Raw genomic sequence first — 16127 nt, 5'->3', positions numbered from 1 at the left:
TATTAAAGGTCACGAAAGGAAAACGTGGCGTGACCCATGTAGATGACAGTGAGAGAGGTCAAGGAGAGGCAACTGTAGTTCCAGAAAGCGTGGGAACGTGGGTACGGAGCCGAGCCTCTGCAGGCATTCCTAGGGAATGGCGGGACACACGAGTGAAAACGGACTGGGGGAGCCCGTCTTGGGTCCTTCCCCCCCACTAGAATGGAAGCTCCCTGAAGGTAGGAGCTAACTTTTCCTTTAATGGGTTTCTCGGCACTTAAGTAAGTATTAATAGAATTGAAAGAATTTTTGAAAACGGAGGAAGGAATATGGGGGCAGTTGGAGAGGCGAGGCAAGTTCTACTCCTGAGGACCAGCAAGGAGGAGAGTGAGAGGACTGCGCGGTTGGCCGCAGAGCCTACTTTTCAGGAACTAGGGGCGGGGCCTGCGCAAAGGCGATGCGTCAGACCCTCCGGGCCGCATGGAGGCGCTGACGCCTCTTTAGCCGCGTGGCGGCGGCTCTTCCGTTTCCGGCGCGCTCCATCTCCTGGGTCCCCTTCTGCCAGGTTCGGCACCGCTCGCGGGCCTCCGCGTTAGGTAAAGGCGGGGAGCGGGGCGGGATGACCCGGGACGGCTTCTCGCGCTGCCTCCTTCCTCTCTACTACGGTCCAAGCCGTGGGCAAGGCGCCCGGGCATGGCTTTCAGAGCTAGGGCTTAGTGGAACAGGTGTTCCAGGTCGCACCATCGCGTGCGGGGAAAGTGATGAAGAAGGGAAGGGGGTGAGGCGAATGGGAAGTAGTCGCTCTTCCGGCCACGTGATACAGCGGAAGCGTGCCCGGGACCCGGGAGACTTGCGGGTCGGCGCTGCTGTTTCCTCATATTGTAAATTGAGTTCTGTGTAGGTGTTGCTCGCCCACATTTGTAGTTGAGGAAACCACGGCCACCGAGAGCGGTTAAATGATTTATCTACTGTTCCCATGTCAAGAAGTGGCAGAACCCGAGTTTGAATTTGGGGCCTGCGGCACTATAACCAGGGCACTTACCCCATTGGACCGGATGACCACTACAGGGCTCAGCCCCAAAATCAGTGACCCCGCTTGTCTGCCTCCTCCCCATTCCTCCCCCCATGGTGGTGTGGACCCCTTGATTCCCTACTCTGAATGGATTTGGGCTCTGAACTTGGACGCAGTAATTACCACCCCTCCCCCCAACTCGTCCCCATCGCTATCCTTGGCACCCCGCTGTAATCTCGGAATCTGGCTTTACGTTGGAGGCAAAAAATGAAAATGGTTTTTGCCTCCAGGGGAGTTCACATTGTCCTTGGAGGAGTTGACAGTCGAGCTAAGAAGTCAAGGGAGAAGGATTCTGAGGTCACTTGATTCCACTTGTAGGACTGTTTTTGGGGTTTAGAATGTCACGTTTGGGAGATAGCTAGCGAACCAAATTGGCTGGAATGTAAGCATTCTTGAAGGGAAGTAATGAGACTTAGGCTGCAAAGGGAATCATTGTGGAAGGAAGAGGTGTTTCTATTTAATCTGGAAGCATGAGGGGATCAGTAAAGGTTTTTTGAGCGCACATAATGGTCAGAATTAGAGGGTTTTTTTTTTCCCCAATTGTTTGGGGACTTTGGAGAAGAAAGAGGAGGCCAATTAAAAGACAGTACAATGGGGGAAAGGCTTTTGAACCTCAATCGTGGTTATTTGAGTGGAGAGAAGGGGAAGGTTAAGATGGAGGATAAATAGATAAAACGTGATAACTTATTGAATATTGTACTTGACAGAGAGGATAGAATCAAGGATAATAGACTAAGCCAGGGACCTTGAAGGAAGATCCTGTTAAAAGAGGAAGGGCTTCAGTTTTATTTTAGATATACTGACTGAGATAGCACTGCGAAGCCTAGGTATACGTGAACAGGTAGTTTGCAGTATAGTAGTGGCATTCAAAAGAGGGATTATGACTGCATATATATTTACAATTTAATTTACGAATCTTTTATTTAGGACTTGTTATGTATATCAGGCACATAAAACTTGCTTCAAGATTTCCATTGAATAGAAATATACTCCCCAGCCCATTCCATTTTTGGATAGCTTTATCCAAGGCCAAGTTTATATTTTGTAACATCTGCCCATTGCTTCTGGTTCTGCCATCTGGGGATAAAGAAAATCCAATTCCTTTTCTGTATGACAGTTCTTTAAATATTTTAAGACAGACATTTTCTTCCTCCACCCAACGGGGAGTTTTTTGCCTAATTGAACAATTAGGGAAAGGAGTTGAATGATCCTATAAAAAAGACTAATAATGATCAGACAAATAGGAGGGCAGTATCACAGAATAAGACTTTGCTGATCTCCCCATCTGGAAATATATGTCCCTCCCAAACTATCTTTATTCATATAAAATATTCATTTGTATATATCCAAAAATATAATTTTTGTCTTCCTCTATTAGAATGTAAGATCCTTGAGGGCAGAAGCCATTTCACTTTTTTTTTTTCTTCACAGCTCCACAAAGCCCTAAGATGCAGAGAAGTCAAGGAGGATGAATACTGAGGAAAGGCCATTGGAGTTAGCAGTTAAGAGATTGCTGGTAGAAAGCAGTTTGAATAAAGTGAAACCATAAAACGAATTGAAAAGGGGTTTAGAAGGAAGTGGAAGATATGGTGGTACAGACTTTGAGGCTATTTTAGTCCTCTTCTAACTGGTAAGGGTGAGGCTAGAATAGCCTATGTGGACAGACTATCCATATATCAGATCCACTGTTGTTATAGTGAGGTTGTTTACAGTGTGAAATAATTTCTCTGCCTTCAGACTTTATTGGGTTTAAAATTCAAATCAGAAGTTCTGTTCTATTAATGAGAACTTTTGTTCTAAATTTGAATACACAGGTATCCTCTGGAAGCCAGACTTTAAAGCTATTTTAGTTGGCATATAGAGTTAACATATAACCCAGTTTTCTGTTCTTCAGGAAGAAATACCAAACTGATAAAGAAGAAAAGAAAATAAAAACCATGTTTCAAAGACCTGTTTTACAGGTAACTTTCTTTTCATCTCAGTTAATGGAATCATTTGCTATCTGAAATGTTTCAAAAGTTTGAGCACTTTTAAACCATTACTTGGGTGGACAAAAACCTCTCATAGGTGTTTTTAACATGAAGTTCTGGGACTCCTAAGGGGACTATGGGATACAGTGACAGTTAAGGAGTGATGTGTGAACTCTGCCATTGCCCTTAGTATGTAACAAGACAGATTGGGTGCTACAGTGACTATACTCATCATCTTTTCTGTGTGTGACTTGGGGCCTCTTACTTTTCACCTAGGTGTGAAATCTACTTCTGAATTTGGCTAGCTCTCCCAACCTACAATCATAGTACCTAAGTTACCAAAGACCTCTACCAGATGGTTATAATTAAACTCTCTCAGAACCTTAGGAGATTTACCTTCCTCATAACTCTAGCTTTTGGGCCCCCTTCCAGTATGTTTTCTGTCTGTATAGCCTTCTGCAATAAAGACAAGATCTTAAACATAGCCTTTTTTAAAAAAATTATTTAGATTGAAATGTATATTCATTTTTTACATATTTCCACATGAAGTCTTGTTGGGAGGAAAATCAGAACAAAAGGGGAAAACCATGAGAAAGAAAAAATGCCAGAAAAACAAATATGAAACGTTATGTTTTGATCTGTATTCAGCCTCCATAGTTTTCTCTCTGAATGCAGATGCATTTTCTATCTGAAATTAAACATAGCCTTTTGCTTAATAATAAGGCAAAAGAAATTATATCAGATCACACTCTTCCATCAGTGTATTTAGGTGTGGGAAAAAGTGTGGGGTAAATGCAGCAGCCTGGAAGAGAAACGTTTTGGGGAAAGAAACAAGTGCTTAGTGCAACTCTGCAATGGACTGCAAGCTTCAGTGTCAGGGGTCCATTCAGGAACATTTTCTGCCAATGAACTTCACTTCTGACTCTCACCACTGTTCAGCTGTGGAAATTCTCCTTGACTTGAAAACAGCCTCTGCAGACTTTTTCAGTTGCTAATCACCCTTGGCTAATGTGAATGGTAGTTCTCTCTAAGGTAGATAGCTGCTAAGTTCATCAAGGTCCTAGCTCTAGGCTTTACAGACCAGTCCATGCAGGAGCAGGACTCTGAGCTGCGTAGGCAGAAACTTCTGGGCAATCAGAATCTTCTCTGTGCAGCCAGAAGCTAGCCTGTGTCGTCACGGCACAGCTCATAAGGTTCAGATTTCCTTCTTAAACCAGCTTCTCGGGGTGCTACAGCAACCAGGAACCCCACTGCTTTTCCTTCTCCATCCAGAGGGCTCCAGAGAGCAAAGCTGGTAGGAGAAGCTTTGCTTTGACGCAGCTGTAGGTGGCGCTGAAGTGCAAGAGCTGCGCCTGGAGCTCCTGTCCAGTCTTGTCAGTTTTCACTGGCCAGTTGAAGTCCAGGAAGCTTTTCTGCTGACTGTGGGAGGCTTCCACTGCTGAATTTTCCTTCACTTTGTCTCACCTGTTGCTGCCTTCTCTTGTCTTTATCGTCCTGGAGTGTTGTAAATGAGCACCTCCTGACTCTCAGTGACCTACCTTTTATAGAAAAAGTCACAACTTTGCTAGTCTCTTCCATAGTCCTTTTTATGACTAAATGATATATGACTATATCAACCTCCATATGTTTATATGACCTCTTATTTTCTTAGTTTCACACTCTTTAATCACATATACATTTAGATGTGAGGAGGTTCATGTCATATCTCTCTTTAAGGTTTCAACAGAATAGTCTGTATGTGAAATGGTTTCTTTGCACTCATAATTTTCTAGTTTTTCATAAATAATCGACCTTATATAATCCACATTATTAACAGAGTTCTAAATACTGGACTCCAAATCAGAGATCTTTTTTTCCTCCCTAAAATTGTCCAATTTATAGTAAAACAAGGTTCATTTTCTGGTTTCATCAGACATCAAAATATTCATCCCTAACAAGTGCAACTGCACTTGACATTGTAGATCTTCTTTTAGAGCACACACTTCTACTGTTTATATTTGAAACATATGCGTGTGAAAATGGTTTAAAAATATTGTATCTTGCAGCAAATTTTAAGGGGAAAAATTACATTTTTATTTTTAATTAACCTCTAACTGAAATTTAGCATTTCCTTCATTTATTTAAAAACATTCTCAGGATTCCATAGATTTCTCCCAGCCTTCCAAAGGGGGGATCTATGACATAAAAAAAAACTGGAGTATAGTTTGTATATAAAGCTGCTATGTTGTTTCCATTCTGCATACTGTGCCAATTGTTAGCTTAGTCATGAGACTTAAAAAGAACTCTGACCACATGGAAATCCAAGAAGAACCTGGACATAGTTAAGGACTGTCTTATTCTGGTGCTCTCTGTTGTATTCTTAGGGACATTTTAAATTTAAAATTGGGTGTTTTGATGGTGATAGTCTCTGTTATGCCCTTGAAGAGAGGGGAGATTTACTCTTTTTATGATAGAGGGTGTTTTTGGGAATGTGATGAATTGTTTTGAAAATTCCATTCAGTAGTTTTTTCAGCCAGCAAATGTTTTCTTCAGATTTTATGGACAATTGTTTTTTGAGTTTTGTTTACAACACTTTATTTCTTACTTTAAAAAATATCATTTGGTTAGCAAATACTATTTTTTCTCTGCTTGTCTTGTTTGTCCTTTCTGGAAATTAAAGCTATCCTGTTGTTTTTTTTTCTATTTAGGTACTTCGTCAATTTGCAAGACATTACTCTGAAGGAAGTACTAATTTAGTTCTTGAACGATGTAAGTAGCTAATAGATAAATTTATAATTATGTACATACCCTTAAATTTAAAGATTAAATTAAATTAAACTTAAATTCTGTACATTGAATTTATGTAACATATACAACAAGTGTATGTATATATGTGCTAATTTATGACAAATGACCTATGAATTCTTTCATTATCTTAGGTTTTGTGCCTGAACCAATGATCCCTTAGAGAACATCTGGTCCAAACCCTTCATTTTATAGATGAGGAAATAGGTCAAATCAGGTGAAGTGACTTGCTGAACATGATACACATTAAGAAACAGAGCCAAGAGTAAGCTTAGGACCTTTGATTCCAAATCCAGGGATCAACTCTGCCACTATTTTGTCACTAACTAAGATAGAATGGGCCTCCTCAGCATACATTTCTGAAAGTCTGTGCTTTTTCTGCCAGACAATTTTCTATTTCTCTATTGAGTGTGATCAGTTTAGAGTTCAAGCTCCCTGAAAAATCTGAACTTCAGAAGATAGGGTAAATGAGAAGGGGTACATAAAACTGAAGAAGATAACTACTCTCCATCTATCTTCCTTCTGTATAATACTCTCTTTATGATAGAGGGTGTTTTTGGGAATGTGATGAATTGTTTTGAAAATTCCATTCAGTAGTTTTTTTTCAGCCAGCAAATAAATAAAAGAGAAGTAGGAGAAGGGGTGTGGGAGGAACAGAGGTCCTTGAGATTTGCTAGTGATAGAAGAGTAGCTCAGCTATTAGCCAAAGTGCTTATCAAGTATCTAATCTTCCTACTTTGCCTGTAATTTGGCTTTTCCTTGAAATGTTGAACTTAATCTCACCCAGAAATTCTCAGTAGGGCAATAATAATCAAATACTGACTTCATTGTAAACAATTGCCAAACAAGGGCCTATAACTTCTAGAAAGCATTTCACATGCTAGCATCATTCGGTATGGGAGGAAGAGAAACAAGGTGAAAGGATGTCTATTCACATGCCACTCTTTCTGAAGTTCTTAAGCATTTAAAATTGATTGACAGCTCCAGGGAAGTAGACTGAGACCCATGATGTACTGTATAGGACATGGGCTAAAGAGGATGTGTGATGGGAGGTTTTTGGCATGTACATGCCTTCTCCCAGCCCTTTTTGGGAGAAAGGAAGCATGTTCACATTATGCAGAACTTCACATATCAGTGGCTATTTACTTTCTTCCCTCCTTGTATTTTCTAGTTAGAACTCCTAGTCACAACTCTCTCCAGTTCTTGGATTAATTAGGCTGTTGGGCATTCTTTGTTCTCATTTCACTTGGTCTCTGTGGTGATAGCAACATTTCAAATGTCTGCTGATTAAAGTCTGGCCTGTAGATTAGCATTTGATCATGTTAAGGTCTCTCTTTGACTAATTGCCTTGTTTGATGCTCTTTTCTTCCTATCCTTTTTTTGGTTCGAGGGCCTGGAATCTTAAGTTATAACATTAGGTAGAGGAGTAACATGTTGCTTTGTATAAGAAGACATGTCTTATCAACTTTTGTTACTATGAGCAAGAATTTAACTTAATTCCAGTCTTTTCTGACTCCTGTGAATCTTATTTTATGGGAAACATGGCAAGTGAAAATAGTTAGAAATCCCTCTGTTACAATACTAACATGGTTATTTCTTATAACTATCTATATAGCTATCTAAATTTATTTGCCTTATTAAAATATACTTAACTTTTTTTTAATTTAAAAACTCATAGCTATTATTTGAAAGTAATTTATTCCACAGTATTGATTTGGGAAGTGTATGCCCAGGACATATCCTAGAAAATTACTTTTTTTAAATTATATTTTGTCTTTTATGTAATCAGCAAAAATCTACCTTTTCTCCCTTTTTCTCATCAAAATAAACCACTTAGCTGCCGTTTGACTGTGCCAGTGTAATGTTGTTGCAGTAATTCTGTAAAATTGAATTGTGTATAAATATTTTTTCTAAAAGTTTATCCCTTCATTTTTAGATCTATTTTCTAGCTGATGAGCTGCCTCTGAGGCTTTCTTCTGGTACCAAAATCAGTGTTCTTCTGAAGTCAGAATCTATTCTCCACCTTTTTTCCTCAAGCATGGGTCTTACCCATTTTTCTAACTTTCCATTTTGGAGTGGTGAAATGGATAGAGGGCTAGCCCTGGAATCAGGAAGCTGTGAGTTCAGATGCGGCTTTAGATATTTAACAAACTTTGTGACCCTGGAAAAGGCTTACTATGTCTTTTTTGATTACTTCAACTGTAAAATGGGGATCATAATAACACTTATCATCTGGGATTTTTGAGAGGATTCAGTGAGATAATAATTGTGAAGCTCTTAGCACTGTACATGACATATGGCTCCCTGTTTCCTCCTATTAAAGCATAGAGAGATTTAGTTTTGTTGTTTTTTGAAGTGTTTCTTCCAGTTTAAGGTTTTCCTTTTTCAATTGTACTTTTATTTTTGTTTTTTATTTTAGCTCTTAATCGTGTCCAGTTACTTGGAAGAGTAGGTCAGGATCCTGTTCTGAGACAGTCAGAAGGAAAGAATCCAGTCACAATCTTTTCTATGGCCACAAATGAAATGTGGCGGTCAGGGGAAAGTGATACATCCCAACAGAGTAAGTTTTAAAGACTTTTGGGTGATGTTTTTATTATTTTGGGTAAGAATGGGAGTATTAATCTCATTTATAAAGTAAATCTCATATATACATTGTTGTCTTATGTAAGTAAACTGACTATCCTAATTTTTTTCAAAGAGATTCCAATTTTATACCAATTTTTTAAATAAATGTTTTCTTAAGACAGATTGGAAAAGATTTTTTTCTTGTGTGTTTCTTTTTTATCCTGATTTGAATAAAGACCAAATGAGTATTTCTATACATATAAGATAATAAAAAGAGAAGATTGTACATAAAAATACAAATCTTTTTTTATGTGCTGCTTTTTTTTTTTTTTTAAGTAAGTTAAGCCTGGTATTTTTAATAAAGCTGCCCTGTTTGTGCTTCTTTTTGGCCTTTTGTTCCTTTCTGTACATTTTTTAAAAAAGATACCTCAGTGACTTTTCTTTTAAACCTACTATATTACTGACAATGAACTGAATGTACATCCTCTAAGGCACTGATTGTCAAAGTTGTGTGATCTATTGGGATGCACAAAGAAAATATGAGAACCAAAGAGAGCAACCCAGTTATTCAGCAAGCTATTGGCCTGTGCTGTTCTCTTTGCCTAAGCACATGGTGGGCTGTTGTTTAGGATGGTCGGCTGTATTTGCTACTCTCCTAGGGTTGGTCAGGCAGTCCATCTTTGATCTGGCCTAGCTTATTCATCTTTCCTCTTCTCTTATTATGAAAGTAGTGGCCAATCATTCCCTACTTGACTCTCTTGTGCTCCTGCTGCTGCAGTAGCACCCACCTTATATGGATGATAACTTGACACATGGATTCCCTCTTGTCCACTTCAGTGGCCCACCCTTCTTCCAAATCAAGTTGGGGCTCAGCCATAGATTATTAACAAGAATGGAAATAAGCATTCCAAACACACCAGTTTGAAATGAAGAAGTCATACATTAAAAGGATTTTGTTTTCCTGTTTTTTTTGATGGGTAGAGAATCTCTTTTTAAGAGATTACATTTCTGTTCATTGGTCATGCTTCCAAAATCATGCTATTTTTTTTTCAGTTCCATCCCCCAATTATGCAAAGTTTTTGTTGAAATTCAACTACTTAAATTTTTTCCCCTTTTTATTATTTTTTTAAATGCTTATTTTGCATGTATTTTATAATATATGATGTTAATACAATAGAGATATGTACATAATTTATGAATAAACATACATGTAAGCCGCTATGTGCTCAAAAATTGACTGATGATGGTGTGGAGTCAAAAGATTTTAAATATACTGAGAACAGGTTTTTTTAGGTTTAGAGAAACTTATTACAGTTTACCACCAAGTAATCATTTCTTTTGGCCAAAGCAGTTCATGACAACTTTCTGCTAAAAAGAGTTTTGTCCAGATTGGTGGAGGGTTGATACACACACACACACACACACACACACACACATATATTCCTTGAATTCTTTAATAAAGAAACATTATTTTGTTTAAAGATAAATTGTTTTTCATTTATTTTAACAGTCCTTTTAATAAATAGTTCTTCACACTTCATCAAAGCCACTCAGCTGACCATCTTATTAGTTAAATAATTTTACCTATGCTTATGATATTTTACTAATAAAACTCAGGAGTTTGGACCTTGTCAATGCCATTTTCCTAGGCAGCAGTATTTAAAAAGAGCCTTCTTTGGTTAGTTCTTTTAGGAAAAATTGCACCGATTCTACTTCATGTGGTGTCTGCTAATATCTCTAACCATCTTTCTGTTTAGGTGATGTCAGCCAAAGAACTACATGGCACAGAATATCGGTTTTCAGGCCAGGTCTGAGGGATCTGGCATATCAATATGTGAAAAAAGGGTAAGTAGAGAAATGAGGTATGGAATGACTAAATATCTCTAAAGTTGAGTGTAAAAGATCTTACATCAAGGAGATTGTAGGAATCTTGTGGTTATAGAAAGTTTAGAATCTTCAGAGATGGGATCATTTCATATTTTTTTGGATGTATTTTTGGGGGCACTTAATAGCTTTTTATTTTTTCCTGATTGCATGCAAAGATAGTTTTCAACATTTATTTTTGATAAGATTTTGAGTTTCAAATTTTGTTCCCCAAGAAAGCAAGCAACTCAATATACAATTGTGTTAAACATATTTCCATATTAGTCATGTCGTTGAAGAATCAGAAAAAGAGGAAAAAGTCATGAAAGAGAAAAAAACAAAAACAAAAAAAAGTGAAAATAGCATGCTTCTATCTGCATCCAATTTCCATAGACATTCCCTGGCTGTGTATAGCATTTTCCATTATGAATCTTAGAATTGTCTTGGATTATTGTACTGCTGAGAAGAGTTAAGTCTATCATAGCTGAACATAGCACAGTGTTGCTATTACTTTGTACAATATTCATCTGGTTTTGCTTGCTTCATTCAGCTTCAGTTCATTACAAGTTTTTTTTAAATCTGCCTGGCTCATCACCATCCTTTGTATTTCCTTGATGGTGGAAGTGGCCCATTTGAGGGTGATGGCTGAGGTGGGGTGTAGAAGTAAGGAATGCTGGGTAAATAAGTTGAGCATTTGAATTAAGGTGTTTGAGGGAAGAGTCAGTAGGAATATTGAAATCCCCTAGTATGAGGGCAAAAGTTAGAAGAGAAAATTTATGAACCATATACTGAACATGGTGTGCTGTCATCAGTGGAGGTGCTGTGCTCTATGAGCAATACAGAATTGAATTCACTCAGAAGAAACATGAGATGCACAAAGGAAGAGAATCCACCCCAAATATTCATAGAGACTATTTATAGTGTCCAACTTGTGGCAGAGCATTCCAAGCTTGTTTTGACCTGATCTGTCATAGTTGGATCAACTGTAAGTCAACTCTGATATAGTAATGTCATTTTGGGCCTCTGAGAATGAAGGACAACCATCATTGAGGATGGAAAAGGAATGACTTGGAGGTCACTAGGATTTTTTTTATTTTTTTGTTCAGCTGTTTTCAGTTCTGTCTGATCTTCATGACTCAATTTACAGTTTTCTTCGTAAAGCTACTGGAGTGGTTTGCCATTTCATTCTTCTGTTCATTTTATATATAAGGAAACTGAGGAAAACAGGCTTAAATGAGGTCTGAGGCCCGATTTAAACTCAGAAGAATCTTCCTGACTCCAGGCCTGGCATTCTTATCTATTGTGCCACCTAGTTGCCTCAGGTAACTTCAAAGGATGAGAGATTGTAGTGTTAGGATGAGAACCTGAAAATGGCAATTTTCTATCATTCTACCAGTGATGTGAGGGGAAGGAGTGGAAGTCTAGCTAGGCGCTTAATAATTGCTAAGTGAATTGAATTCAATTAGGAAATGATTGGTAACTTTGGAGAAGGCAGGTTAAGCTGAATGGTTATATTACATTCCATATTGCAAAGGATTGAGAAAAGAGAAAAATAGAGGCAGTGAGTATGGACAGCTTTCTCAAAAAGTGTTAATCATGAAGGGAAGGACATATATAAATGATAAATGAATGATTGAATCAGGTAAGAGTTTTTGAAAACAGGAAACTTGGAAATGTAGGTGTCAAGGGAAGAGGGGAGGGAGAATAGATAGGAAGAGATTGGAGATAAAAGAAAATGGGAATGATAGGACTCTGCTAAAGAAGTCGAGTTTATTGAACCTCTCATTTTGAGCTTCAAAATCTGTCACTTTATATGATTAATTGTGTGTTTGTATATATGTGTGTTTTAAGTCTCCAAATTAAATTCTGATATAAAACAAGTAATGCATCAACCTTTTCACTTCTTTAAATTTTGTTTTCATTAGGGCTCGAGTTTTTGTGGAAGGGAAAATAGATTATGGTGAATATACGGATAAAAACAATGTGAGACGACAAGCCACAACAATCATAGCTGGTGAGAAATTTATTTCTTCAAAACATTTATCCTTTGAGGAAGAGAGATTATCTTTATCATTATCCTTTGAATTTGTAAAGGCTAGAGCATGTTCTATATGATTTTGAATTGAGAGTATTGGGATGTTTTCATGAGGTAGTACATTTAAATTACTTGAAAGGCAGACCAGAAAAATTTTAAGTGTGTGTTTGCTGAGGCATATGCACATTTACCAAGAGCTTAGGATAATTAGAGATAATGTGATATTGTAGAAATAGTTTTAAAGTGTCTGGAGACCTGAGTTCATAACTTGGTTCTGATATTTAGTGTCATAAGACCTTTAACAAATGACAGAGCCTCAGTTTCCCCATGTGTTAAATTGAGTTAGAATATTTGGATTGCTCACCTCTGTGGTAGTCAGGAAAATTGTAAGATGTTATTTTAAAATATGATACTTAGTGGCCAATTGCTAGTCATCGAACTCAATTGAACTTTTACTTCATTATACTCTCTTAGCTAAAGTGAAGGTTTATCTCTTTTCTGAAAAGTCTTTGATTTGGGGCAGCTAGATGGTGCAGTGGATAAAACATCAGCTCTGAAGTCAGGAGGACCTGAGTTCATAATCCAGTCTCAGACATTTAACTCTTCCTAGCTATGTGACCCTGGGCAAGTTACTTAACCCTAATTGCCTCAGAAAATAAACAAGCAAATAAATAAAAGTCTTTGACTCTCCACCAAAATAGAATTGAATCCTTACTATCAGCATCAAAAAAATGGTGTATTTTCATCCCTGATTTTGGTTGCTTTTCAAGAATGGAGTAGAATGAGGTGGAGATAAATGGAAGCAGTTTAGCTTAAAAAAAAAAGGCACTACCTAGAGATACTAAGAAAACTCAGATCAGTTCTCGTGTTCTTTTTGTTCATTTGAGGCTTCTAGACGCTATCTGCCTGATTAGAAAAGTATGGGATGTGTTTACAGAAACTCAATTTGAATAGAGGGTAAAATTCAAGGGGAATTGTATGACATATTGGTCTCAGCTCCCATTTTTTTCTCTTCATAATCATACTTATAAAAAAATTATCTTTTGAATAAGGTAGGCCTTTTCAAAGACAATTTCTAGTCATGAATCCTATCCCAGCAAGTTTCAGTGATAGATGAAGTAAATTTTGTCTCTGCATTAGAATTTGTACTTCTCTTTGTTATTTATACTTTTGTTCATTTATATATGTACAAGTAATGAGAACAAATACTTTGAGGATATGTCATCCTCTACAGTCAGGGTTTATGTTTTACTTGTTTTTTTACTCAGCTTGGGAATCTACCATAAATTTAGATTTAGTCTTAATTTGATTCCCTTGTTTCAGATAAGAGATTTCCAGAATGCTGTTCTCTTAACTTGTTTCATCTGCTTCTTTTGTGATCTTAGTTACTCTGGAGAAGTGGAAGTAGTATGATTTTTCCATTTCTGATAGTGAGAACTGAAAATTGGGCCATACTTCTTTCTAAGTGAAAGAGTTCTGTGGCTGTTTATTTTTATTTTTAAGGTTGTATTGATGACTTTTATTTTCTATAGTTGTTTTCCAGTGTACTGCCATTGAGCTTTTCTCTGTGACAAAAAAAATCCAAAACATTAAATCACCTTTATATGTGACAATGTTTGCATAATTCTCTATCTTTGGTTCCCTACTGCCTCTTTAGCAGAAGGTGGGATGTTTGTTTTTTTTAGTATTTTTCAGGACCAGTATTGATCCTCAGCCTGACTTTTTAGCATTTTTCTTTGTCTAAAGTCTCTAGAAAAGCTACTTCTTCAATATAGGTGATACTCTTGCTATTCTTTCATGACAGTACCTTTTTTCCATCAATTTAGACTGAAGAGATTTCTATTTTTTAACTTGAGATAGAGAATTTGTATCTTCCCTTAAATATATAAAATATAGTTTTATTTTTTAAATAGTATTTTATTTTGCCAAACACATGCAAAAATAGTTTTCAACATTCACCTTTGCAAAAGTTTGTGTTCCAAATTTTAGATATTCTTTTAAAAGGCCAGTATAGCATCAATACTTCATGTCTTTTTTTAAATTGTAATTACTTTTTAAAGATAAAGAAGCAATTTCAATAATTTTAAACATTTTTGAAGTTGAATAGCAACATTGGGGCAATTATTGATCAATCAAAATAGTTTTCCCCAAATTCTTTTGGGAGACTGATTTACTATTTCTAGTGTGTAGTATATATATATGAGACAGTAGAGGCTACACTTGGGGTCAGGAAGACCTGGGTTTAAATCCTCTTCTGGTAATCATTAGTTGTATTATCTTCGACAGACCATTTAATGTCTGTGTCTCATGTTTTAGTCTATTAAATGAAGATGGTAATTCTTAAGAGTATGTGCCTCATAAGGTGGTTGTGAGGCTCATTTGAGAAACCATATTTTAAGTGCTTTGTAAATCATGGCTATCATAGATAGATAGACTAATGAAGAAGAGGAGTAAAAGGGAATTTTGGAAATAACTATTTTCTGTAAATTAAAACAACTCTGAGATACCACTACACACCTGTCAGATTGGCTAGAAGACAGGGAAAGATAATGCAGAATGTTAGAGGGGATGTGGGAAAACAGGGACACTGATACATTGTTGGTGGAATTATGAACACATCCAGCCATTCTGGAGAGCAATTTGGAACTATGCTCAAAAAGTTATCAAATTATGCATACCCTTTGATCCAGCAGTGTTTCTACTGTGCTTATATCCCAAAGAGATTTTAAAGAAGGGAAAGAGACCTGTCTGTGCAAGAATGTTTGTGGCAGCCCTTTTTGTAGTGGCCAGAAACTGGAAACTGAGTAGATAGATGCTCATCAATTAGAGAATGGCTGAATAAATTGTGGTATATGAATATTATGGAATATTATTGTTCGGTAAGAAATGACCAGCAGGATGATTTCAGAAAGGCCTGGAGAGACTTACATGAACTGATGTTGAATGAAATGAGCAGGACTAGGAGATCATTATATACTTCAACAACAACAATACTATATGATGATTAATTCTGATGGACGTGGCCATCTTTAACAATGAGATGAACTAAATCAGTTCCAATAGAGCAGTAATGAACTGAACCAGCTACACCCAGCAAAAGAACTGTGGGAGATGACTATGAACCATTACATAGAATTCCCAATCCCTCTATTTTTGTCCACCTGCATTTTTTATTTCCTTCACAGGCTAATTGTACACTATTTCAAAGTCTGATTCTTTTTTGTACAGCAAAATAACTGTTTGGACATGTATAAATGTATAGTATTTAATTTATACTTTAACATATTTAACATGTATTGATCAACCTGCCATCTCGGGGAAGGGGTAGGGGAAGGAGGGGAAAAATTGGAACAAAAGGTTTGGCAATTGTCAATGCTGAAAAATGACCCATGCATATATCTTGTAAATAAAAAGCTATAATAAAAAAAATTAACTATTTTCTCTTTGGATTCCTTACAGAAAATATCATATTTCTGAGTGACTACGTAAAAGAAAAGGAGTAAAATGGATGACTCATTCAAAGCCTGTGTTGGGACATCCTCATTTTGAAATCATGTATAATCTTTGAAATTGCTTTTGACAAGAATTAAAATACATTTTTACATACATACATATGAACAAAAAGCATTTTATTTTTTCCTTCTCTTGTATTGTGAACATTGGGTGACCTATTCTGTATCTTATTCACTGGTTCACATTTTTAAAGTATAAATTGTATACACAAGCATACATTTTGCTGGATTTGCAGTATCAGTCAATTCAGCCTTCTGTCTGTTGTGAACATTGGGTGACCTATTCTGTATCTTATTCACTGGTTCACATTTTTAAAGTATAAATTGTATACACAAGCATACATTTT

The 16127-nt window shown here is 36.9% G+C and overlaps 1 protein-coding gene across 2 annotated transcripts; it reads left to right on the top strand.

Annotated features, from left to right (window-relative positions):
• Nucleotides 1–503: 503 nt before the first annotated feature.
• Nucleotides 504–15878, top strand: SSBP1 (single stranded DNA binding protein 1). Of its 2 annotated transcripts, XM_052001184.1 has the most exons (7): nucleotides 504–575; nucleotides 2946–3012; nucleotides 5709–5769; nucleotides 8225–8365; nucleotides 10128–10215; nucleotides 12159–12247; nucleotides 15728–15878. In XM_052001184.1, exons 2-7 carry the CDS (start codon nucleotides 2989–2991, stop codon nucleotides 15769–15771), a joined length of 447 nt encoding a protein of 148 aa, XP_051857144.1. In that variant the 5' UTR covers nucleotides 504–575; nucleotides 2946–2988; the 3' UTR covers nucleotides 15772–15878. The 2 variants fall into 2 exon arrangements, with proteins under 2 accessions (XP_051857144.1, XP_051857146.1); XM_052001186.1 differs by lacking the exons at nucleotides 504–575; nucleotides 8225–8365; nucleotides 10128–10215; nucleotides 12159–12247; nucleotides 15728–15878 and adding exons at nucleotides 588–876; nucleotides 5940–8218.
• Nucleotides 15879–16127: the final 249 nt, after the last annotated feature.

Source organism: Antechinus flavipes, chromosome 5 (genome assembly GCF_016432865.1).
Source record: "Antechinus flavipes isolate AdamAnt ecotype Samford, QLD, Australia chromosome 5, AdamAnt_v2, whole genome shotgun sequence".
Taxonomy (NCBI): domain Eukaryota; kingdom Metazoa; phylum Chordata; class Mammalia; order Dasyuromorphia; family Dasyuridae; genus Antechinus; species Antechinus flavipes.
The sequence above is the reverse complement of the archived record's forward strand: the minus strand, read 5'-3'. Positions and strand labels throughout refer to the sequence as shown.

Bases quoted from the DNA above. Each gene is read 5' to 3' on its own strand.
- SSBP1 (XM_052001184.1), top strand. From the start codon at position 2,989: ATGTTTCAAAGACCTGTTTTACAG. The intron at 3,013-5,708 runs GTAACTTTCTTT...TTTTCTATTTAG, and splicing joins TTCAAAGACCTGTTTTACAG to GTACTTCGTCAATTTGCAAG. The intron at 8,366-10,127 runs GTAAGTTTTAAA...CTTTCTGTTTAG, and splicing joins AAGTGATACATCCCAACAGA to GTGATGTCAGCCAAAGAACT.